Source organism: Oryzias latipes, chromosome 9, assembly GCF_002234675.1.
Source record: "Oryzias latipes chromosome 9, ASM223467v1".
NCBI lineage: Eukaryota > Metazoa > Chordata > Actinopteri > Beloniformes > Adrianichthyidae > Oryzias > Oryzias latipes.
The window spans coordinates 26681630-26708120 of NC_019867.2; the positions used below are offsets into that span (position 1 = coordinate 26681630).

General features: G+C 39.7%; 1 protein-coding gene across 1 annotated transcript in view; it reads right to left on the reverse strand.

Moving 5' to 3' along the window:
- Nucleotides 1–6967: 6967 nt before the first annotated feature.
- LOC101173475 (netrin receptor UNC5D) overlaps nt 6968–26491 on the reverse strand; it is a 199725-nt gene continuing 180201 nt past the window's right edge. Inside the window, exons 14-17 of the mRNA XM_020706238.2 lie at nt 20253–20402; nt 16652–16816; nt 11818–11996; nt 6968–9368 (exon numbers count right to left, since the gene is read on the reverse strand). Coding sequence (XP_020561897.1) covers nt 9116–9368; nt 11818–11996; nt 16652–16816; nt 20253–20402 — 747 coding nt within the window. The 3' untranslated portion in view covers nt 6968–9115. The remainder of the gene's footprint in view (nt 9369–11817; nt 11997–16651; nt 16817–20252; nt 20403–26491) is intronic.

The window sequence follows — 26491 nt, forward strand, 5'->3', positions numbered from 1 at the left end:
ATATGCAGAAATCATTTAAATTTATGTTTGTGTGCTGGTATTCTGAAAGAAAATGTTTCAAAGAAAATAAAACAACTAATACATATTGTTATTTGATATTTTTAGTAATATATATTATAAAATATATTGTAATCTAATATATCTTGATATAATTTATTATATTTTTATTTTTATCCGAGCCAGAGGTGGTTTAGCAAGTTTTTCTGGATCTTTGTTTTCAGCGCTGCTCTGTACAGAACAGTTAATAACATTACTATTTGGAGGTGTGGTAACACAGCAATGACGTCACACATATGAATGTAAATATTTCTTGAAGATCTTTAAGAAATTCATGATCTAAAAGACACTAAATAACAGCAGCAACATTAGCTATCCAGCATCATGTTACCATAAAGACAAGTTAAAAAAAAAAGACTCAACTCTAGTATTTCCTGAGCTGATGTTTGTATTATCCAGTTTGATACAAGTGGTAAGGCCTCAAAAAGAATGGAGGAGAGATTGTTGTACATGATGTCAAAAGGCGTAACCTCAGTGCGGTGATGTGATGATGAGGCAGCATCTCACCTATAGGCTGGAAAAAAGGAAAGTTCTGTGAAGAGAATGAGTTTGGGACCTCAGGAGCCAATTCTGTTGAGAGGGATGTTGCATAAGACACATCATATATTGAGCAACATTTAACAATGTAGGAGAGAACAGTGTCCTCAGGTTCCTGCAGGTCTTATGCAACAATTATGTTCATTTGCACACCAACCTGGTTTAAGGGGTGAGAGGTGTGTGCATGTGTGTGCATGTGTGTGTGTGTGTGTGTGTGTGTGTGTGTGTGTGTGTGTGTGTGTGTGTGTGTGTGTGTGTGTGTGTGTGTGGGTGGGTGGGTGGGTGGGTGGGTGGGGGTGGGGGGTTAAGGTCCTTTTGAAATGTATTAAGTTTGTTTTGAACTTTGAGATGCTATGTGTAAAAAGTGACAAGTAGTATCAATACATTTAGATTTGATTAGAATTGTAAAAAGAAAAAATCTTATATTCTGAAATAGATATTCTAGATTAATGTCAAATTCAGCGCATGAGGGGGAATATGCCAAATGTTTCTATTTATTTCTAACAAATGGATGCAAAAACAATAAGCACTGGATGTTTGGGTAGCTTGACATGTTACTTTTTCATTTCCGAAAGAACGCACATGAAAAATGTCTCTGGTGAATTTGTCTAAAAGGACATAAATAGGAAGCAAGCAAGTATACATGATTTTTTTTCTGAAGCAGAGCAATGATGCAATGTACAGTTTGAATAGTCTGAATCATACTGTATGTACACTATATTACTAAAGATATTGTCTCCCATGCAGACAGTTTTTACAAACATTGGTGAAAGAATGTTTGCAATGATCTCAGGAGGTCAGTGAATTTCAGCGTGGAACTGTCATAGGACGCCACCTGTGCAACCAATCCAGAGGTGAAATTTCCTGGCTCCTAAATATTCCAGTCAGCTTTCAACTCAATCTGAACAAAATGGCAGAGTTTGGGAACAACAGCAACTCAGCCAAGAAGTGGTAGGTCACGTAAACTGACGGAGAGGAGTCAGCGGATGCTGAAACGCATACTGGAAAGAGGTCGCTGACTTTCTGCACAGTCAATTGCTACAGAGCTCTAAACTTTATGTGACCTTCAGATTAGCCCAAGTACAGGACGCAGAGAGCTTCATGAAATGGGTTTTCATGGCCGAGCACCACACATCACCAAGTGCAATGCAAAGCGTCGGATGCAGTGGGGTAAAGCACGCCATCACTGGACTCTAGAGCAGTGGAGACGCCTTTTGTGGAGGGATGAATCACGGTTTTCCATCTGGCAATCTGATGGATGGTTTGGAGGTTGCCAGGAGAACGGAACATTTCAGACTGCATTGTGCACTGTGAAATATGGTGGAGTAGGAATTATGGTGTGGGCTTGTGCCTTGGTTCCAGTGGAACGATCTCTGAATGCTTCAGGATACCAAAACATTTTGGACAATTCCATGCTCCCAACCGTGTGGGAAGAGTTTGGAGCGGGTCCCTTCCTCTTCCAACATGACTGTGCACCAGTGCATGGATGGACATGGATGACTGAGTACTTGACTGGCCTGCACAGAGTCCTGACCTGAACCCGATAGAACACCTTTGGGATGAATTAGAGTGGAGACTGAGAGCCAGGCCTTCTCTACCAACATCAGTGTGTGACCTCACCAATGCGCTTTTGGAAGAATGTTCCGATAAATTCCTATAAACACACTCCTTAACCTTGTGGACAGCCTTCCCAGAAGAGTTGAAGGTGGAATAGCTGCAAAAGGTGGAGCGACAACATACTGAATTCTGTGGCTTAGGAATGGGATGGCACTTTGCTTGGTTTTATTTTCAAGTGCTGCTTGACTGTGTAATTGAGATTTGTGCATTTTGTGACACAATATCAAAAACACAGTCTGCATGACTGAACAGTGTTTGCATATGGATCTTTTTACCTCCAGGCAGACTTCTACCGGCTTGAGTAAATCATGAATGTCACTCTCAAATTGTTGCTATGCAGCTCTACATTTTCCTATTGGGGATTGATGAGATCTGAGTCTGAATTTACATATAGGCTATACATTATACTTTACACTGTCTGGAAAGGATGATGGGAAATACAATGATACAACATACAACATGTTAACCTTTCAGCTGTACATTTATTTTAAATTCAAGAAGGCTGCATGTACTTTAGCAAATTCTACTGTACAGAAGACATCCAAAAATGTCATAGTTATAGATACAGTATACTACAAAGCTGCCCTTGCATTACCAAACGGATGTCCAGCACTAGAAAAGCTCTGCAGTCTATTCATTATTATTATAATCTTTAATTATATTTATTTTACTTTTTAATGTAAGCCAGAAAGATCTTTTTTTAACACCTTTTAAGACCTTCCTTTACAACATTCACCATTCAAAGTAGTTAAACAAGGCACAAGAATGAAGCTGAGGTCCATGTGTGAAGCAAATAGCATGGAACCAGCCAGCTTCCCCTTTAATGGAACAGGAAAGATTTGCCACAATCAGATTTATGAAACAACATATGATTGAGTAAGCCATTCTTTAACCCTTGTGCTATCCTATGACCCCACCCGTACATTGAGGTGTTCTCCCTACCATGACAAAGGTGGATAAAGGTGGAAAGATTTCATGTCATCCATGGACACCAGTGAAGATCACAAATCATTGAAGAAAAAAGGTTCAGAGCACTGTCTAGTGGGTCTAGATGACCCATCTCCCAATGGTAAAGTGCCTAGGATAGCACAAGGGTTACAAATAATAATTTTATCGCAATAACAATATCCTAGAGGTGGATCTGTAGGTGAATGTCAAGCATAATAGCTTTTACACCGCAGAAATGTCCAACTCAATGCAATATAAGCTGCCAAGCATTGCACAAAAACATGTCATTTCTTTTTCTTTCATATTTTGTGCTTAAGTTTTTTTTCTCTCGTTTTTTTTTTTCTCGAAAATCAAGGTAATCACAATTTAGCATACATCCATGTTACAAAACAAAATGTGAAGACTCAACTTAGCTACCACATGAACTTCATAGAAAAATGCATGAACATAAAGAGAATTGTTACTTAACAGACACTAAATGAAATCAATCTACTTATCACATACAACAAGACTTGAACTTTTAGGTATTTAAATCTCTGTGGGATGCATGTATCAAGTCAGTAGTAGTTGATGTCCTAATCCTGAACTGAAAAAAGTTTTTTTTTAAAACACAAACATGCCTCCTTTGTTTCAACTCTCAGTACGGCAGAGATTTTAGTGGATAGAGATCAAGGGGATTTGCGAGTAATTGAGATACTGGTGCTGATCAAGCAAAGCATGGATTATTTGGAACCCTTCTCCAAAACACACAACAGCCAGTATGAGATTAAAAAAAGGCAGAAAATATTGTAAAAGCAAAAGTAGGTAAGTTATGTTGTTGATGGAACAATGCTTCATGGTAATAAATCTGTTCAAATGTCTGTTTATTTCACTTTTAATGGTGCCAAATATGTAAGAAATGTGCATTTGTCAACTGAGGAGTGCAGCTGAGTAAGTGGTAGCACACATCAAGTATTTGCTGAATCAATGCCTATCTGCTCATTTTGCTATAAACTACCATTTCAATGCTCTGGAAATGCACAGCATCTGAAGATGCAAGGACTGCTTCAGTGGTCAGTATAGACTGACCCAACAACCGGTATGCCATATTTGATGGATCTGCATAGAGCATCACTGAGTTGGGTGGAACGTTTGTACTATCTCCAAACTGAAGGCCAAGTTCCACATGATGGGAATGTTAGAGACAGTAGACATCCCAAGAAGTTATCACGCCAAGAAGACCATTTCCCCACCCTGTCAGGAGGTACAGTACATGCTGAAGGTTGTCTTTTTACGGATATGTAGTCTAAATGGTTCGATCTAGCGTACAATTCATTACAGACTGCATGCAGACAATCTCTGGTGTTACAGGACAGTTGGGAGGCCAATCACAGCTGTTCTTGACTGTCGAGACCTCAGACTGATGAGAGTCCAGGCTGTTGGAACCGTACACATTCAACTGACAAACATAAGTCATTGAATACAGAACAAACATTATGGCTGATGACTTCTAGCATCTTTTTCATTGGCCAAACTCATATGCTATCTGCTGCTCGTCCACAAACACATCCCGTATAAATGTGGCATCCTTTGAGCAGCTGCAGCTGTAGTACTGATACTCTTTGTATTACAGTTTTTTCCGTAAATAAAGCCACGCATGTGGCATCGGACTGGGCGTTTTTTTACTAGGAGTTGGCTTAGTCACAGTAATGTTTGTTTTTGCTGAATCAGTCGTTCTCAGTTTTTTACGTGTTGCAAAAAAGTTTGGGAGTTGCAGGTATTGAAAATATGTAAATGTATGTTTTATGTATGTTTTTTCACCTGAGACAACTGGCCAAGGTTAAACCTCTCCTCTCTCGCCATGACTTTGAGATTTTAATCCATGCTCCTATTTCAACACGTTTGGACTACTGTAATGCTCTCTATGTTGGGCTTTCCCAGAAATTACTTGCTCGATTGCAGTTAGTCCAAAATGCTGCTGCCCGTCTTCTAACTGGTACACGGAAACAAGAACATATTACTCCCATTTTAGCATCTCTTCATTGGCTCCCAGTTCACTTACGCTTTGATTTTAAAATTCTCCTATTTGTTTTTAAATGTCTCCATGAACTTGCTCCAAAATATCTGTCTGACCTCATTCAGGTGTACACTCCCCCCCGCTCCCTTAGGTCGTCTCCAAGACCAGGAGAAAACGGAGAGGTGGCCGAGCCTTCTCAGTCTTCGGACCAAAAATCTGGAACGAATTGGCCCTGTACCTCAGACAGATGGACTCACTTAGTATTTTTAAATCTGCTCTTAAAACATATTTTTTCACTTTGGCTTTTAACTGAGTTGGAATCCAGACCTATTTTATGTGTTATACGTTTTATATTTTCATGTACTTTTATTAATTTTTGTGTTGTTCAGCACTTTGGTGAACCTTGTTCTGTTTAAAGTGCTTTATAAATAAAGTTGAGTTGAGTTGAGTAAATGCAGCTAACACATCTAACATAGTTAATATGAAGCGCATTGAGTTCTAGTTACTGAGAACACAGTAATAAAGTCTGGCTGACGGATTTATTTCGGACTCTTTTGTCTTGCAACTAAGCTTATGGTTCATGTAAGTCCAAAAATAGACCATTTATTGATGGTGCGCCCTATAGTGCATGCTAAAAGCAGCTTTTCTCAGCTTTAGACTAAATGAGAATTAACTGCTTAAATGGTCAAAGAGTTACGGTAGTTCAAAGTTCTTGTTTCTCCTTTTGGCTTTTCCCATCAGGGGTTGCCACAGCATGGTAAACTTGGCAATGTTTTATGCTGGATGCCCTTCCTGATGCAACCCTCTCAAAGCAACCAGGCTTGGGACTGGCACAGAGGTAGAGAAGGGAACAGGGAGCAGCCCGGAGTCGAACCCTGGTTTCACGGATGGAAGGCAAACCAGCACGAGCTAAACCGGCTCCCTATGGTAGTTCGAAGTATTCAAGGGTTAAAGGTCAGTGTTATGAAACAGTTTAAATTGCCAGCTGGGATGGCGATAAGTGAAAATACTAAAATGTCTAAATAAAAACTGAAACGCATTAAGAAAGCTTCAGCACAACTGCTCATCCCCATCTTTGAAATGCTGACTGTTTGTCTGGAGGGATGGCACAAAACTTTTACATCTAACTGCAAAAAAAGCTTTTATATAAACACTGTGCAAAAAAAATCTCTGTTTTTTGCAGTTTCACAGTTTTTTAAACAGAAAAATTAGACATAAAATAATAATTATTCTTTACCAAGGTTAGATAAAACTGGATAGATGTTATTTTACGAACATACTCACTAGTGATTGGTAAGGAAAGCAGTAAGTTTTAAATAATAATACAATAAATGTTTCCTTTTTCATCAAACTAATATTTACCAAATATTTATTTGTACTTTTATTCAAATTCATAAAACACACGCTCTATAGTTAGATCAAAATCAAGGTGTATTGTTCTATATTTCATGTTTGTAGCCTCAATTACCAAAACAGATTTTAAAAAAAGGACATTGTTCTGTTGCATGACCAAATATTTTTTAATCCTTAGAGGTTTTTTGTCTTAATGAGACATGTCTAAACTCAGCTATCGGACTGTTCAGTTAGAGGATGCAACCTGTGACAGATGGACATACCATGCTTTCTGCAAGTAAACCGACTTCGTGCATTGCTGTATGTTTTATAAAGGATGAGTCTGTTATAGGCTGACTTACAGCATATTCTTAATGAGTGTAATGAGGTTTATGGAGTTTTTTTCTTTGTCTTGCTATGGCTCCTCAACTTGTACTTATTTCTTCACTCTTGCTGAACTATCTTCCTCAACATGTCAAAGGTTGCGCGTCAACTCATATTTTTTTTTTTTTTTTTTCATGTATGCATATGTCCTTGGAAGCCAAAAATGTGACAGTGTCTGCTTTTGTGGGTGTGCATGTGAACTAAGGTTAAGAAGGGGGCTTAGCAGCAGACGGGTGTCGGGGTCTGATATGAGGTCTGTAAATGCTGGTAATATGCCGATAAGATGTTAGTCACTCTTCCTCCTTAGCAAATGGATGTTGTGTGTGTTTTTTTCTCTGCAAAGCTGTAGAGACGGTTAGGGCCATGCTTAGAATTCTGTGGCTCCTTTTCTATTTAAATTACTCCATTGTCCTTCAGGCATCAAATGGAATGAATACATTTAATTTTTTTTTGTTGTAGTTTTTCATGATTGTGTAAAAGAAAATCTCCTGTGAAGCAAAAAAATATAAATAGATTTTAAACTGAGGATTTTCTCTAGAAAGGAGTTCTTAATCTCTGAATTGTTTGACAGAAGAGAACAATAATCAAACATGAGGGATTTCAATATTAGGACACTTGTTAAATTATCTGTACACCATCTGTTATCATCTGTAGCCAAATTAAATGTAAAAAAGACAGAAAAAATTAATAAAATACATACATTCAATTAAAAGGAAGCTATAATTGACCCCATAAATATGCACCAACAGTCAAAATTAGGACACATTTGTCAATCCAAACTTTTGACTTGTAATGAATGTGAAATAAAAACATTTTTCCAAGATAATTTTTAAACATGACCAAAAAAATGTTAAATATATAATTTGTAAATAACAGGTGCTCCTTCCAAACAGATTTGGGAAAAGGACTCAAATATGCAGTAATATAATAGTAGTTTAGTCCTTTCTATGTCCTGCAGCTGGGCTAGACAGTAAGGATCACGTCGTTTTCACAATTCTTTCTTACTTTGCCCTGCCACACACTCAGACACAACAAAATTTGCACACACCTACTCCCAGGTAAAAACACATTTTGGGCATAGTGACCCCTCCCCACCCCAAAAAAAAGAAAGAAAAAAAGATGAGATCACAGTAAAAGAAAGAAAAAGGAATGGCCCCCAAAATTTCTTGTGGGGCTCAGAAAATAATTAAAAATCCACATTACTACACCAAAACGTGTCTTGAATATCCAAAAGAAGCTTTGAAATAATTATCGGATGGCCGCAGGACTGAAGGCCTTTTTGTGGCACAGTGTGAAATTTAGGGATTTTCTCACAATATAGAAAAACATTTTTTGTTTAAGTGAATTTGATGGAAATGATCCCACGTGTCACCCCGCAAAGTATGTAACTGCCATCAAAGTTTTGTTGACCTTTTGAGGCCACCATCTTGAATTTCCCCCCTAAAAATCATTGTTATGACTTCTACAAATTCAAGCTCCTCCTGGGATTTCAATCTATTGCCTCCTAACTTCTCGAGCTTCATTGAGAAGCTACTTGAGAAAATCTTGGGATTAGAAATTGTAAATTTTGAATGGCGTTACCATGGCGAGCTCGCAAAAGTGGTGTTCCCCTATTACATAAATCCTTGCCGGAAGCTAAAAAACAATGACATACCGTGTGAATATATAAACGTCGCTTGCAGCCTTAATTTTTAAATAAAATGCAATTAATGAAAAAAATTGATTAAAAAAAATAAATAAAATGCATAGGAGTAATTAAAAGTTTAAAAACAATTTTTTTTTCACAACAAAAAGGAACACATTTTATTTTCTTTCAATTCAAAGTTAAATATTTGTGCTTTTAGAAACGTAATGTGAAAATCTTTAAAGGTAAATTTAATTTAATCTGTTTGTAAATTCATTTAATTGTAGTCGGTTTAAGTTTTTTGTCACTTTAGAGTTAAGGGTAAATAGTGCAGCTACAAGATTGGTTTGAAAGAAACATGTATACTTCACTTAAAAAAAAGGCAAACAATCACTTTTGAGATCCAATCAGTGGAAATAGATGTACAGTTGATCCCCCTGGCAGCTTCTTACGGCAGACGCATAGATTCACGGCCAGCACTGGCTCAGCAGTTGGCCGGCGTTTCCCACACTCAACAACTTCCTGGCCTCTCAGCGCGGCACGCCGTTCTTCACTGGCTGCACGCACACACGGGCACTAGTCTTAGTCTGTCTGCTGGCAGTGTAGCTGCCTCTTTGCTCTCAGCCTGTGAAGTCAGCGGCAGAGTCTTCACTGGTCAGTCCACCAGGTCCACACAGAGAGCTCGCATCCACATGACCGGCGTCAGACTGGTCTTCGTCCTGGTCCTCTGGGGAGCTACAGGAGTGAATCTTGCCGATTTCCTCAAGAGCGTTGGCAAGAGAGTCAAGGTCATCAGCGTCCGGGTGACAGACCTCCCACAGGCTCAGTATGACTGCAGAAGGACTGTGCTGCTTCGCAAAATAACCCAGGTTTCTGTGGGGGAGCACAGCATACAGGTTTAATGTTAACTGTCTTTTCCTCATGATATATTCTTCATCTTTGATTCACACCCAAAAAGCAACATCAGTCATTTTCAATCTTCTTTTTAAAAGAAGATGGAGTTGGAGTTTTGCTCAATGCCATAAGAATAAAAACATTAAACACAGACTGTAAAAGCTGAATCTTAGGAAAGGAAAAAGACATTTGTTTCAAGGAAAAATGTCAAAATTAAAAGTAAAAATAAATGAAAGTTAAAAAAAAGTAAAGTAAAAAAGAACAGTTATATCATGTTTAGTGATTTATGAAAACATGACAGTGAAGCCTTTATATCTGTCCTTCTAGCTACCTTCTACTATAGTTTGTTTTATCAATTTTATTTTATGTCATTATAATGGCTTATTAATGAAGTGTTTTTTTTTGTATACTCTATTTCTGCCCATTTTCTCTTTTTTATATTTTCTATAATTCTATCTTGCGTGTTCCTTGCACTGCATCTTTTATTGTATAGCATCTGTGTGACATCTATCTATCTATCTATCTATAAAATTTGCCAATGGGATAAGGATTGTTGAGTTATTGCTAAAGGTTCTGTTTTTGCAGAGCAACTAATAATATAATAATATATAATAATTCTTTATAATTCTATAATAATAATAATAATAATAATAATAATAATAATAATAATTCTTTATTTACCTAAACAAATTTCTTCCTATTTGTCTACTAGATTAAACTTTGCACACTGTGGTTGACCAACGCAATAACTGGCAACTCCCTCTTTTTTTTATGTTAAAATTACTACAGAAATCCTGAACAATATATTTGAAAGTACTCAAAATTAGGCAATGGTCAGTATATAAATATTTACGATAGTTCTGAAGACACAAAAGCAGCATATTGTGTATAAAGACGTTATTTTGATATTTTAAAGTCTGAAGTATTTAAAAGTCGTCTTTGCATCAATAGAGGAACCATGGAAATCTCCCAATTAACTTGCATCTGTCTCTCAGAAGGTGACAGTTTTTTGCAGCTGTAAATAAAATAAAATAAGTTGTGTCTTAGTAACTAAAACCACATGTGCATGGAAAGTGTGAGGATTTAAGCATAGGAACACACAGGAGAGACTGTAGTCCACAGTTGTGACTGGGGCAGATGCTGCCAGTGCAGCACACAGCCTTTGTGTCATCCAGTGAGTCCAGCTGGGGGCAGTGTGCCACTGCAGCTGCTCAGCCGGCCTGAGAGGCTGCTGGAGCATCAGGCCCAATGAAAAACCTTCCTGATGTGATGAGAGGCACTTTTTCTACAGAATGCAGCCCCTGATTAAAAACACATGTACTCATTGAGGAGTGCAAAAAGTGCAAAAATTATTTCTAAAAAGTACGCTATAGGAAATCTATATGACACAAGCTTGAGTAAAAAACATAAAGTTCTCTCTTGCTGCTGAGAAAAAATACACACAAAGGAACACTAAGGACATTAAGAAGCAGTGGTTTGCAACCTTTAACGCTAAAAGAGCCGTTAGGAATAGTTTCTAATTGATCAACACCCATCCAGAGCTGCAAAGTTCCATTTCATAGTTAAGAAAAAAACGTTCTGGATGTTTTTGTTGCCATTAAAGCATTCATTTATAAAATGTAGCTTTTTACTATTTACAATAACTGAATTAAAAGTGCCTTACACTTTTCCAATTATAACTAGTTTAACTTATTTTACTTTTGACAGCAGCACATACAAGTTCCTTTCAAAATAAAATCCCCCCGGGGTCAAATAAGATCCTCCAGCTGCCGCAGATTTTATTGACCTAAAAATGCAAGAAAGTCAACTCAGACATGGCATTTTCTGTTATTATGACTTGTGCATTCATCCTTTTTCTTCTCTAACTAAACATGAAAATTCTATTTTTTTCAATCCCTATGAAAATGCAAATCTATACTTTATGAACTTTGTCTTTGAAAACCAACTAGACATGGATGTACAACAGGAGATAAAAATAATAAGAAACCGCTCTGGTAGATGATCAAACCTCTCACCATCATTTTGCTCAGTTAAAAAATCTAAACATAAATTGAATAACTAAACCAAATTTAACAAAACTACAACCCCATTACTCATTCAAATTGTTTTTGTTTTTCTTCAAAGCCAGAGTCACAATGGAGGGATAAAGGGGCCGCTTTTGGCTCCGGAGACTCAGGTTGCGGACCTTTGCATGAGGACATCCATCTATCTACTTTCTTTTCCCGCTTTGCCGGTGCAGAGTCGGGGCTTATTTTTTTAGGGCCTGCTGCTCCAGGGTGAAGGGAGAGTCCACCCTGGACAGTTCATCAGTCGATCACTGGCATTGGGACATTCATTTCCATTTTAAATGCTGCTGCATTCCAGAGACCTACATAAGTAACATTTTTCCCCAACTGCAGCGCTCTTTGTGGAGCAGGTGAGGACTCACCGGTCCAGGTGAAGTTTCTGGGCTAAGAGTTGCCAGTCCTTGCCCTTGGCGTTGGCAGTGTCAAAGGTAGCACAGATCCTCTCGCGGATGGACGATGGGATTTTGAAAGCCTTGGGCCCCGTTTGGGATGTAACAGAGCAGTCCGTCTGCATAAAAAAGGGAGGGGACTCCTTTTCACCCTAAAAGAACAAATCAAATGAGGTTCATAACAGAGTTTTAAAAATGCTGTTGTGTGCCGAAAGTTCTGCTACTTGGGAGAGCTAGGAGAGAGAGAAAAACGCAAGATAGCTCACTATGACAACAGAGCTTTGCAGAAAGACAAATAGTTAGAGAACAGATGGAAGGAGTAGAACTGTATTTCTTTTTTTGTTAAAAATAGTAGAAGCACAGCAACAATTAACATATTCTGTCAGCTTGACTGCAGCTTGTTTAAACTTAGTCTTGCTGTAATTTATAAACCATAAGCTAAAAATGACTGCAAGCTACAGCAGAGACTGAAATAGCATACGCTGTATGCAGTTTCCTCTTTGTTTTTTTCTTTTGCTGCTGTTTTTCTTCCTGTGTCCCTTTCAAATGCATTCCTGCAGGAGGGTTACCTGTTTTGAATGCTGAAGGACTTCTGTTGATGTGCACTGTTGGGCTTGTGAAGATAGAAAACGCCCAACCCTTGAAGCATTTCACCACACATGGAGGGCATGTCTTTGTTAGGATTTAGCAAGACTCATGTGACTGCTGATGCTGTGAAACACATCTGTCCATCAGCTGAGAATTCACAGAAAAATCTAGCATCTGATTTAGCTCAGGCTATGGGGACGCAACAGCCTGAGAAAGGAAAATGATTGTTGTCCCTAATGAACCCATTAGTACAGTCTCACATCTGAAAAGACGGATGAGTTCAAGATTACAATTTTCATTATGTTGTTCTCAGTTCATTAATTAATGTCAAATTTGACAGCATCTCAATTCATTTCACTGTCTTCTTTTTCCACTTGGCTTGAATTGAGCCTGAGCAGGTAATCAGATTCACCAGCTGTTCCTCCTGACGCACACAGCTCCTGTCATTTACAGGATCTTTTTAGCAGTAAATACATTTGTACTCTAATTACTTAGAGTCCAAAAGTGACATTTTTGAGAAAAATGGACACAAATGTGATAGAAAGGAGTTCTTTGGGATGAACAAAAGATCCCAATAAAAGGCCTAACAAGTTCCCTACTCTTTTCTGATAAAACAGAAACAAATCCAATATTAAACTGGAGGTTAAAAAATAATTCTGACACATACAATATTTACTCTATTTTAATACCATTTATAACTCCGAACATAAAAACTTTAGTGTCTGAAATGAATTTAACAGGAAGTTTAAGTTCATTCTGCTTTGTCAGCTGGATCTGGAGGGTATTCCAAAAAGCAGGTTATGCTAGTTACCCCGGTAAGTTTGAGGCTAAGGAAGCGGACAACCTCAGCTTTCAGTTCCAAAAATGGAGGTAAGTTTTAAGGGTATGGCAAGTTGCCATAGTAACTCATGCTCTGAACATAACCTGGTCTGGAGCAGGTTTAGTTGAAGGTTAGTTTGTTTTCAGAGAGGTGAAGCAGCATGGCGTGTCTATTTGAAGATGATTTAGTGGATGAAGAAGCTCAGATAATACTTTTTCCACCGTGAGAGGGTGATAAGACCATGTTCAGATGTTGGAAAGATAAACTTTTTTTTTACATTGATCTAACTTAATTATTTGCGTCAGTTAAGATAAATACGTTTTTGGAGTTCGGTCAGCTTAAAAATAACACGTTGTTTTCGGACAGTTATTTTATTTTCATTCAAATCAATTTAATTAAGTTGGTGTAACTTTGGTGCTGCTTTTATATTGGAAGCGCAAAGGATTGTGGGATACCATTGCCTTTCCCTTTCTGGACGGATTTGGGTTTAAGTGTGGGTTTTTGACCAAGTGTGTTTAGTTGTTTAGCTGTTTTTTGCCGAGTTATTTTGTCCTACTATGTTTAATTCTTTCTGCACCATGAGTGAGAGGGAAGGAGAGGATGATGAGCTTATTCAGCACCACTAGTACTTCATGTTGTTGCAAGAACTGAAGTTAAAGTCAGCCAAGATAACTAAATACATGATATACACTGTAATTCCACACTAAATCATTCAATTTAAGGCTACAAAAAATGAGAATATCAGTGGCCTCGTACTTAGACATATGAGAGTTCAAGAAGTACAATGAATGAAGATGGAAAATCATTCAATTGAATTGGAGTAATATGATATTTAGTTAAATAAATATGTAAAATTAAGTTGTATAAACAATTATTGAGTTGGATAGACGTAAGAAAATTAGGTTGAATACATTTAACTTTAGGCACAATAACTTTAGGTTGTATAAGTTGCATATATATATAATGAAAATAGAAATAAGCTTAGAAACTCATGCGTTTACTTTGTTTGTTCTTTTTATCCAAGCAGAAAGTCTCTCTTTTGCTGATGCAGCCGTATTACTTTTTTGATGGATGTGTAATCTTCATGCGTTGTCATTAAAATCTCCGACTCCGTCTCAGTGAAGTATAGCGCTCTCTTTTGTTCTCCATGCGTTTCCATGGTGACAACGGAAATCGGCGATCCATTGAGAATGTCTTTATGTACTTGCTGTGCACATGCATTAACCCAGGGTTACCAAGTTGAGCGTAATTACGCTAACTCATACCCGATCTTTTGGAACCGACAAACCCAGAGTAAGCAAGTTCAGGCGGATTTCAGCCAGAGTTCAGGATTAAAGTCAGGGTAGTTTAAACGTCCCCTCTGGAATACCCCCCAGGTTGAGTAGTATCCCAATCTCAAAGTATGTAATGTTTTTTAGGGAAGGAAACCGCAGGAACAGCCTTTTTAGTCGGACCAAATTATAGGATTGGATAGGATAGGATAGGAAAGGATAGACTACACCTGTCAAGGTTACTTCTGAACGCACAAGACGGTAAAAAAACAGTTACATCTGCCTAACTACTTTGAGGACTGCCTGTTTACCCTCCTCTCTTTATTTAATTTGGAATGTCCTAACTATGTGGGAGGGGTTAGTCTAAAGATCGATAGTTATCAGTACACTTGTAGCTTTGAAGCTTGTTGCAGTTTCATAAACAGGGTCATGTAAAGTTCCTGTACAGAGCAGTTATGCTTTCAATCATCTTCAGCTACTTTCTAGACACTTCCTCTTTTTCTGGCGACGATGTTTCCTCCTTCCACATTAGTCAAGCACATTGGGTCAAACGCGATGTGGGGGTCAAACAGCGTTCAATCACAGTTTTATTGAGCAGTTAGAATGATAATAAAATATATACATTCCTTCAACAATACCAGGATAGAATAAAATAGAATAGAATAGAATAAAATAGAATAGACATTTTTTGTCACGGTGAGGGGGGCTCGAGAGCAGGTAGGACCCAGATGCAGAGACGGGAGGCCAAAGGGTTCAGGACTACAGGGTTTATTAAATGAACAAAAAGCGCTGCAGAGCAGGATGACCAAACAAAAACGAAAACTTACTGTGACGTGACGAGAAACATGGAACGAGGACGCTAAGACCAGAGGACGTGAAACACATGACCAGAAGTTAATGGACCAGCAAAAGAGGAAGGCAGAGACAAGACTTATATACAGGCAGGGCAGAGAAGACACAGGTGAACACGATCAGGGCAGATAGGGACCAAAGGAAGTACAACTTGAGACATGACAAGACAGGAACCCTTTCAAAATAAAACAGGAAACAGAACCAAGCAAGACGGAACAAGAACTAAAACAAAAACCAAGACAAAACAAACTCAAACCATGACAGTAACTCAAACCATGACAATTTTTGTTTCTATGATTATTTTGAAAATCTCATGTTTGTGTCAAGCTAGTAACATATCCATACGGTCAATGGAGCTTGTTCAATTGCTTATGAGAAACAAATATTTTCAATATTTTTCAGCACTTTTTGGTCTTGTTTATTACTTTTGTATTTTGAAATGTTAATACCAGAAAATGACCATGACAAAACAATCAAGGAAGCCAGAAAACAAAAAAATCTCAATGTAAAAGAAACATTTGAAGTTTCTGTCTTTACTTAGCGTTTATGTAGGAAACTTGACTTGACTTGACTTGGGATTAGTTTCCTCGCTGAGGGGAACAGCTGAAATGGGTGTTCAGGGGCAACATGAAGGGAGGGGTTAAAATTTGTCTCATCCAAGTAGGGGTTCCGACAAGAAGCCGCACAGAAAACAGGGTTTAAGACACACTTATGGTGCACGTAAGAGTATAAACAACCTTTTTCTGTGTAAACCTTTGATCAACTTCAAAAGCTAAAAGAAACCAGCTAAGAAACGTCTGATTGGACATTTCCTGATTTGAATGCTGCACACCGCCCCTAGAAACTTATGTATTGCATGTTCTATCATGCAAACTTCAACTAATCATCAAGGAGAAATTTAATGAAACTATAAAAAGGTAATTGTGAACAATATTTCTCCAGTATGTGACCGTGTGTTTTATGACTGTTGATTCCTTGAGGGAGGACAGGCTTCTACATGATTGGTAGTGAGGATATCAAACCCACGGCTGTACTGGAGCTGCTCAGTGGATGACGGAAGACTAATGCTGGGGGCAGTTACCAGATTAAATAGCAACACTGGACTCATAAACACATAAAGGTTAAAAAAGCACATAGAAAAACAGTGATTACTGGGTTTTCTTCACTGTATTTATACATAGTGTGACCTCAGATGAGCTGCTGTCTGTAGAAACTCCTTAGTTACATAAAGGATGACAGGGAACGGAAAACCAACACAAGGTTTGCCGGGCCTCACCTCAGCCACGGCTGTGTAGACCTGCAGTATCTGCTCGTGCCCTTTGACCTGGCGCACGCTGATTTTGCAGGAGAGCTGGGCCGTGGCAGGGCTAAATCTTTCCAGAGCAAAGGTGCAGTGCATAGGCTGCTGGTTGCTGCACCACACTTGGGAGAAGGAGAATTCCTGAGGAGGCAGAAAAAAGAAGACATCAGAGGCAGTAAGAAACACACAGCAGCTTGAACATATGCTTTGAACAAGATGATGCAGCTATCCTTATCGGGGCTGTCACTGAAAGGATAAAAGGTAAGAGCTGGCTTTCAAGTCTGCATAATTCCATGGCTTCCTAAATTATTGCATGGAAATAACCCTTTAAGAGAGTTTTACATATACAACCTGAATCTTAACTCAGCAGAGCCCAGTTTTGATGTATTATTTATTCTTAAGGTAGAGACCCATCTATGGGAAAATACCACAGACATCTGTTAGTCCATCTCACTTGTATCTGCGAATTAAAAGTTATATGATTACTGCTGAGATTGTAAGTATTTCGGATTGTGGCTTTAAAATGTGCTGCGGATCATGAATCCTGTGAGCAGTATAAGAGGATGGGGAGGTGTTCTGGACGGGGAAACCTGGGATGCCTTTTGACAAGAAAAGCTTCCTTGATGTATGGTTCCATGGTTGGCCATTATTCTGCACCTGTTCCATGAGAGACAGTCTCAGCACTCATAAATAAGGAGAGGTTGGGTTTTTCCACTTTAACACTTTCCCTCAACATTCAGGTGTTCAAGCAACAGCACACAGGGGAGCTGAGTTTAGTGTCTCAGAAAATGGCAACAAACAGTGAAAAATGTTCATATTTAATACAGCAACTATTAATGGCTGCATCAATAAAAAATTATGGAAGCATGTACTTTTATATTCTTTCTCAGGGCAAAACAGTGGCGGAGCTAAACGTTTTATACAAGAACAGCAGAGTGGAATATAATTACATATTAAATGGTTTTCAAACCGTTTTATTACTTTGCTATTAATATTAAAACAGCAGTTATTTTAGCTGAGGTGCTATTGCTAACGCTTAAAGAAGCTTATATTAATGATCTCTTAATCTATGTCAAAAATGACAATAATATTGACTTAAAGAAATTGAGAGAGCAAGTGGGGGGATAAAGCTTTTTGCTGGAGGGGCAGCTGCCAACCCCTAAATCTCCCGTAGCTCTCCCCGTGGGGCAAATGTGATTCAGAACTGATGTTGGCTCCTTACGATGATGTTTCTTAGATATACATACTGAGTGAGTCACTCTTTTTTCCTTGGTTTCAGGATGCTGTCCAACAAGATGAAGGGGAAATGTTTGTTTAGATGAAACAAAACTGTGACAGAAAATGAAGCTTTTATATTACAGCAAATACAATTCCATGGATCAAACCCATTACAGATGTTTGAAAGTCCTGCCTCAATCATCTTTTGATCTATTGGGCAAATGTTTCCTCGTGGTCTATTAGTTATGATTGTGCTGATTAAACTGTGTCGTTTTCTGGGACAGAGCGACAGCAGTTTATTCAAAATTCCCCTCTGAGCTGCGGCGACCCAATACTTCCCATCATCCCTTTGTTTACACTCTTCCGCTAACTTACAGCCCCTCAAACCCTCAACCTTACACCACTGGTGCAAGAAAAATGGTGAGCAATATTGGAGCTACCCAGCCGTACAGTTTTTAACCAGATGCCAGCTTGGATGAGGAAAAAAAAGTTGTACATGGGTCTATTTGTCTGCAAGACGAAGCATCAGAATGGACCGGAGAAGGGGGAGTGAGCTGATGATTGTAGATTTTATGTAACAAATACAAGCTTATTCAAACTGTATTTTTTTATCTGCTCCTGATTCACCACAAATTGAATAAAGAAATACTGAGAAATGCAATTAGAATGTCAACCTTCTTTATAAATGTTCTCCATTACGAGAAAAATACCACAGGAACATGCTAAAAAAGACATTTTCATTGCAGTGGGTCTTTAATTAAATTCTATGCAAGTAGATTCTGAGCCAATAATAACAGAAAAATGTAATTTATACTTATATTAAACAACTGGATTTCTAGTTCTGAGTGAGTTCACTTTGCTTTGTTTGTATGATGAGAGTTATGGTTGTTTTACAAATAATAATGTAAGAGGACACTGTTTTGCTCCTGGGAATATGCAGACTTGGAAGCAGGAAAACGTAACTGAAATAAATGATTGCAGGAGAAGCCGTCTTCAGCAGCTCTGCCTGATGTAAAAAAAAGGTGGTTATTGTGCCCTAAGGCCAGAGACTTTTAAAGGCGATATTTAAGGAGCTACATCAGCCATTATAAAGCAGTTTTATTTTTGTTTTTACTCCAGCAATCACTCAGTTTTTGTACTGTTATGTGTGTGTGCATTAGCTTCCAAGTATTTGGTGCTTTTTGTAAAGGAATTCTTGAGGGATATTTTTTTCTGACAAAAGCTTTGTGTTTATTGATGAATCATTCAAGATTTTTTTTTTATAAAATAAAATACATTTACATATGATTACAATTTAGCTTTCTTTATTTTTTACTTAAAGGGCTTTTATTGTGTTTTGCTCAAACCTTTCAGAGTAAACTACATCTGATAAAATATATTACCGTAGCTTTGGCACACGAAATAACGTTTTTTCATAGTTCACTTTTTTACCCGGAAGTAAGACGACTGGATGCACCGCCTTTCTCTCTTTATAGCTGCTGCCCATTTCATGACGTCAACCTAGCCTCGGCAGCGTGTCTGCGTTCCGCCCACGAAAACAAACAACATCCAAACTTTGACAAAGATGGATGTGCATACTGTCTATATAAAAGTTTAGCCGATAATCGATAACTCCGTGGAGAAAGTGGGTCTGTGTGTTAGCCTGGAGGCGGTGCTGGCAGCACTTCACTTATCTACGTAACAATGTGAGGACTCGTTTTTGCCGACTTGGAGGGGCTGGTGCTAAGAGAGCATGTTTTTAGAGGAATGCCCAGAAATGAGTGAACAGATCAAAATACCGCTTTGGCTTGTTTTCTGTGAGGAAATAACATAATACACTTAAAAGCTCAAAAAAGTCGTTTTTGCATTATATAGGCCCCTTAATCATGTAATATAAATAACAGAGTTAGGTTAAACAACACTTTATCCACAGACAAAGCTTCCTACAACATACAAGATAAAGTGTCTTCTCCTTTTTTTTTTTTCTTACTGTATAGCATCTGTTATGAGAGATTTTTTGAGACTTGTATCATTTATTTATTTATTTATTCTTCTCCTCGAATATTTTGCACATTTAATTTTTCCTTTCTTTGCACCTTGATCCCCAAATTTGGGACAATTCCCCATGATAAATAAAGTTTATCTCATTGTTTCTTATCTTTTCTATACTGTGGAAAAACAGAATCTTGTTGTTCTTACCCCATTGACAGTTATTTTGCTCATTTAAAGAAAATCTGCCAATCGAGTTAGAATTTTGGTCTTATTTCCTAGGGCCCTGCTTTTGCATTTTACTTCTTTGGGGTTGTTTATCACTAGAAAAATAGAATTTTTAGGAAGGATGTTTTCTATGTTTCCAACACCACAGCAGTGGTTTACCCACCTGACATGTTGTAAAGGGTTTGATGCTCCAAAGAAACTGGGGAACATCCTGGATTGACACCTGGAGGTTGAAAGTATTAGCTTGGAAAGGCAACATCTTTGGCTCTTCCAGAAGCTGACCCCCTCTGGTCCTCTCTGCTGCCACCACTCTCTGGGGAAGAAAAGCGTGGAGGGTCAGATGATGAAACTCAGAGAAGTAATGGAAAAAAAACACATAAAGAAAAAGACATTTACAAGCCAAACAAACATGCATATTTTTAAAGTGGAAATTAAACAGAGTGCAGGAGTAGCAAGACAAAAAAGTCTTGTGCATATTACTGAATTTTGTTGTTGTCCTTTAGGCTCGCTTCTTTTTTCCATTTGAAAGATGGCTTCCTTTGCCTATCAGCAGAAACACCTGTTTCCCATCCATTGCTCTGTCACATCCACTAATTGACTCCCCTCAAATATTCATGCAGATGCATGCTGCCACGAAGTGACACCCAGTCTTCAGCGAACAAATCCTACAAGCGGCGTGTTCGCATTAGCATTACATCAACAGCTCTGACATGACAGATTGAAAGCTCAACGTAATGCAGAGGGAATTTATGTACTGGGTGGGGGCTGGCATCCTCATCAAAAAATGTATGTATTATGATTAAAGAGCACTTTTATTGGAGCCTGCAGGAATGTATCAGTCATACCTGCTGTGCTGTGGTGAACATGTCCACAGCACAGTGTTTAAAAAGCAGAAGTAGACAGATCTCTACCAACAGAACGCCACAGAGGAGTTCATGGCTGAAACCATGTGTATGCAAGGGTTTCCTAACGCATGCATGTGTTTACACGATTAGTTTGGACATACTCCATAACATCGCTGCTTTACACTGGCTATGGCATATGGATATGTGTAAAAATGCAGATGAAAGTCACGCTAGATATGACAGCAGGGAATCTAAAATCTTCCTCAGCCATCTGCCTATTTTTTTCTTTGTGTCAGCAGCCAGCTAATGCTGCACTGGACTCCGGCTCTCTGGCAAAAGCTCTTGATGTGCTGTTTGACACTATTCCTATGCATATCTCAGATCATTTTTTTATGGCAGAGACAATGTTGCAATGCCAGACAAAACTGAGAAATCCTGCCAGTAAAAGCATTTCCGAATGGCAGAGAGAATGCTCCCCATCCAGTGCTCCTTGAGCTTCTGTTGTGTGAAACGATAGGTACATTCGATTGAAAAAAGAGCCAGAGCATCCCACCTGAGATGCGTCATGAGATCCTAAACTAAGAACGCCTTTCAAGCATGTATTGCCAACATCAGTCTGCAGCCTTCTGTTAGTTAGTCATGTTGGTTGTCATACACCTTGAAGTGAAATTAGTACACTGTCTTTGATTCGTCCATCTATTTTCCAGGTCTCCGGGTTGCTGGAGCCTATCCCAGCTAATGTGGGGCAAAGGAATCGCCATTGATCTATCCCCTAATGGAGTGATGAGTTCCAGTTTCAGCTAAACTCTGGAACAACTTGGTGGTTTTAATCTACCATTTCAACTCGCAATAGTGAATGTCAAACAGGAAAACACTAAAAAATGCGTTTAAACCAAATCTTAGATTTAAAACCTATAATCTAACAGTCTTAAGCTACGTTTACATTGTATGCGATTCATGCAGTAGAGGCGATCGGATGTCCTGTGGTGAGTTTTGAGTATCAGGTGCGGTGCGGCGGTCTTGCAGCAGCGTGTTTCCAGAGTTTAAATATCTGAACTTTAGTTCAAAGTTGGTGTTGTGTAAACCAATCAGGAACTCAGCTTTGGCCTGTGACATATTGATGACATGATCAGCAGATGAAATCCCAAACAAGCATGGAGGAGAAGCTGATTGTTGTCGTTTGTTCTCCTCCCAGACTTTGAGGCATTTTTCTTTTCTTTTTTTTAGAGGGAACAATAAAAAATGTCCTCTAATTTTATTCTTGTTTTAATGTTTTGCCTCCTCTGAGTATTGCGGGATAGTAAATTGTCAAACGGGGTCACTAAGAAACAGAAGTACAGCTAAGAGCGTCTGTCATTCAGACGTATTATAAAGTCAGAAGCATATGGAAGTTAATGCTTCCATGTAGCGATAACATTGAACGCACACACACTCTTCAAGGAGGCCACATTACCAAACAAGTAAAACCCTCATAAAGATTTCTAATGAAAAGTGAAGATAAAATTGGGCACTTTGGAAATCAGTAGGTTCTCCACGATGACTGAACAGCTACATCTTAAGTGGATGACTTGCTGAAAAGATCCTAAATCTTCTTTCTCTTTCGGCTTTTCCCATCAGGGGTCGCCACAGCGAATCATCCTTTTCCACCTCACTCTATCATGAACATCTTCTACCCTAACGTTAGCCAACTTCATGTCCTCTGTTAAGACATCCATATATCTCCTCTTTGGCCGTCCTCTTGCCCTCCGGCCAGGCAGCTCCATCTCCAACATTCTTCTACCAATATATCCACTATCCCTCCTCTGAACATGTCCAAACCATCTCAGTCTGGCTTCTCTGACTTTGTCGCTAACACAGGCAACATGGGCCGTCCCTCTGATGTACTCGTTCCTTATCCTGTCTAACCTGGTCACTCCTAAGGAGAACCTCAACATCTTCATCTCTGCTACCTCCATCTCAGCCTCTTGTCTCTGTCTCACTGCTACCGTCTCTAACCCATAGAGCAGAGCTGGTCTCACCACTGTCTTGTACACCTTTCCTTTGAGTCTTGCTGGCACTTTTCTGTCACACAACACTCCTGACACTTTCCTCCAACCGCTCCAACCTGCCTGCACTCGCCTCTTCACCTCTTTTCCACAATCCCCATCACACTGAACTGTTGACCCCAAATACTTAAACTCCTGCACCTTCTTCACCTCAGTCCCCTGTAACCTAACGCTTCTACCTTGATCCCTCTCGTTCAGACACATGTATTCTGTCTTACTACGACTGACCTTCATACCTCTTCTTTCCAGAGCAAACCTCCACCTCTCTAGCTGTTCCTCCACCTGCTCTCTACTCTCACTGCAAATTACAATGTCATCCGCAAACATCATTGTCCAGGGAGATTCCTGTCTTACCTCGTCTGTCAGCCTGTCCATCAGCATAGCAAACAAAAAAGGACTCAAAGCTGATCCTTGGTGTAGTCCCACCTCCACCTTGAACTCCTCTGTCTGACCTACAGCACATCTCACCACCGTCATACTTCTCTCATACATGTCCTGAACTACTCTGACATACTTCTCTGCCACTCCAGACGACCTCATACAGTACCACAGCTCCTCCCTCGGCACCCTGTCATACGCCTTCTCTAAATCTACGAACACACAATGCAGCTCCTTCTGACCTTCTCTGTACTTTTCCATCAACATTCTCAAAGCAAAAATGGCATCAGTGGTGCTCTTACGGGGCATGAAACCATACTGCTGCTCACAAATCTCCACCTTCTTCCTAAGCCTGGCTTCCACTACTCTTTCCCACAGCTTCATTGTGTAGCTCATCAACTTTATTCCTCTATAGTTGCTGCAGTTCTGCGTGTCACCCTTGTTTTTAAAGATCGGGACCAGAACGCTTCTCCTCCATTCCTCAGGCATCTTCTCACTCTCTAAAATCCTATTGAACAACCTTGTTAGAAATTCCACTGCTGTCTCTCCTAGGCACTTCCATACCTCCACAGGTACGTCATCAGGACCAACGGCCTTTCCGCTCTTCATCCTTTTCAGAGCCTTCCTAACCTCATCCTTTCCAATCTCTGCTACTTCCTGCTCCACAACAACCACATCTTCCTCCCTTCTTTCCCTGTCATTTTCCTCGTTCATCAGCTCCTCAAAATACTCCTTCCATCTTTTCTGTACACTCTCTTGGGTTGTTAGCACCTTTCCCTCTCTGTCCTTAATCACCCTTATCTGTTGCACGTCCTTCCCATCTCTGTCTCTCTGTCTGGCTAGCCTGTACAAGTCCTTTTCTCCTTCCTTTGTGTCTAGCCTGTCATATAGCTCATCGTAAGCTTTCTGTTTGGCCTTTGCCACCTCTCTCTTCACTCTACGCTGCGCTTCCTTGTACTCCTGTCTACCTTCCTCAGTCCTTTCTACATCCCACTTCCTTTTAGCCAACCTCTTCCTCTGGACGCATTCCTGTACTTCCTCATTCCACCACCAAGTCTCTTTACCGTCTTTCCTCTTTCCAGATGACACACCTAGCACCTTCCTACCTGTTTCCCTGATAATCTCTGCTGTAGTTTCCCAGTCCTCTGGAAGCTCATCCTGACCACCCAGGACCTGCCTCAACTTCTGCCTAAATTCCTCACAAGTTTCTTCATTCTGTAGCTTCCACCACTTGGTCTTCTTTTCTGTTTTCCCTCTCTTCTTCTTCCTGACCTCCAGAGTCATTTTACACACCACCATGCGGTGCTGTCTGGCTACACTCTCTCCTACCACCACTTTGCAGTCATTAACCTCTCTCAAATGACCTCGTCTGCATAGGATGTAGTCCACCTGAGTACTCCTACCTCCACTTCTGTATGTCACTCTATGTTCCTCTCTCTTCTGGAAGTAAGTGTTGACTACAGCCATTTCCATCCTCTTCGCAAAGTCCACCACCATCTGTCCCTCCAGATTCCTTTCGTTCACACCAAACCTGCCCATCACCTCCTCATCACCTCTGTTGCCCTCACCAACATGCCCATTAAAGTCTGCTCCAATAACAACTCTCTCTCCTCTGGGAAAACTCTCTATGACCTCATCCAACTCACTCCAGAATCTCTCCTTCACTTCTAACTCACAGCCAACCTGTGGCGCATACCCACTGACTACATTCACCATCACCCCTTCAATTTCTAACTTTAAGCTCATCATCCTGTCTGAGACTCTTTTCACCTCTAGAACACTGTTTACAAACTCCCCTTTCAGAATCACTCCTACCCCGTTTCTCTTCCTATCAACACCATGATAGAAAAGTTTGTATCCTCCTCCAATACTACGTGCCTTGCTGCCCTTCCACCTTGTCTCCTGCACACACAGTACATCTACCTTCCTTCTCTCCATCATGTCTGCCAGCTCTCTGCCTTTCCCTGTCATTGTGCCAACGTTAAGAGTCCCTATTCTCAAACCTATGTTCCTGCCTTTTCCCTTCTCTCTCTGGCCACGGACCCTTCTGCCTCCCCTCTTTCTTCCACCAACAGTAGTCAAATTTCCACCGACACCCTGTAGGTTAACAGCATCGGTGGCGGTCGTTGTTAACCCGGGCCTCGACCAATCCGGTATGTCTAAAGTGTTGTGGATGATTCGCATGGTTATTTTGGCAATTTTTACGCCGGATGCCCTTCCTGACGCAACCCTCTCTATTTATCCGGGCTTGGGACCGGCACAGAAGTTACTGGCTTGCAACCCCTGTGGCTAGATTGAAAAGATCCTAAATGAGGGGGCTAAAAGAATTTGGGGGAAAACAATGTTTTAAAGATTTTTTTTAAATGGGCTTTATTTGCTGCCTTTGTTCAACCAGCATACTGCACTCATCCTGTCCTTCTATTTCTCTTCATCACCTTGACACTTGCACACAGTAATGAGATTTTTCTTCCTCCTTTGCCTTAAACCTACAGTTCTTCTTTGTAATGCACTTAAAAACATCTATTTCTGTCATTGACACGGTACGGCCTGTATTAGTATTTTTGCTTTGCTGTTACCACAAGTGATGTGTGCAAGAGCCACATCGAATCCTCAGTGGCATGTGGAACAATGTCTCAGTTACATGAACTTCAGAACAAGACTCTGACAGCAGAAATCCATGCCCCGCTTTTAAAGGATCCAGAGTTGGATTAGTCTGTCACAATTTTTGATGTTTTTCTAAATGGACTCTAGGGCTAAATCTGAATTCTTTCGCTATCCCTGTGGCTTCACTTTACCCCACCCAATTGTAGGGGCATTTGGAGCGTCTGAAAATGCATGTTTAGGGGTTACGGGCTAGGCATCCCTCCACTTAGAGGGTGTTAAAGGGCCAATGCCATGTTATTCTTATAGGTATGGTAAACTATATCCACACATATGATGATATAGTACCTTTGGCAAACAAAAATAAAAACATTTGTAAATGAAATATGTGTTCTTTTCGCAGCTAATTTTCCTACCCGGAAGTAAGACATCTCCATCTCTGAGGCTCTGGCTTTCGCTCCTTGTGGGTGATGGCCATTTCACAACGTCAACCTACAGCCAGCCTCGACAGCATGTCTGCGTTTGCCCACAAA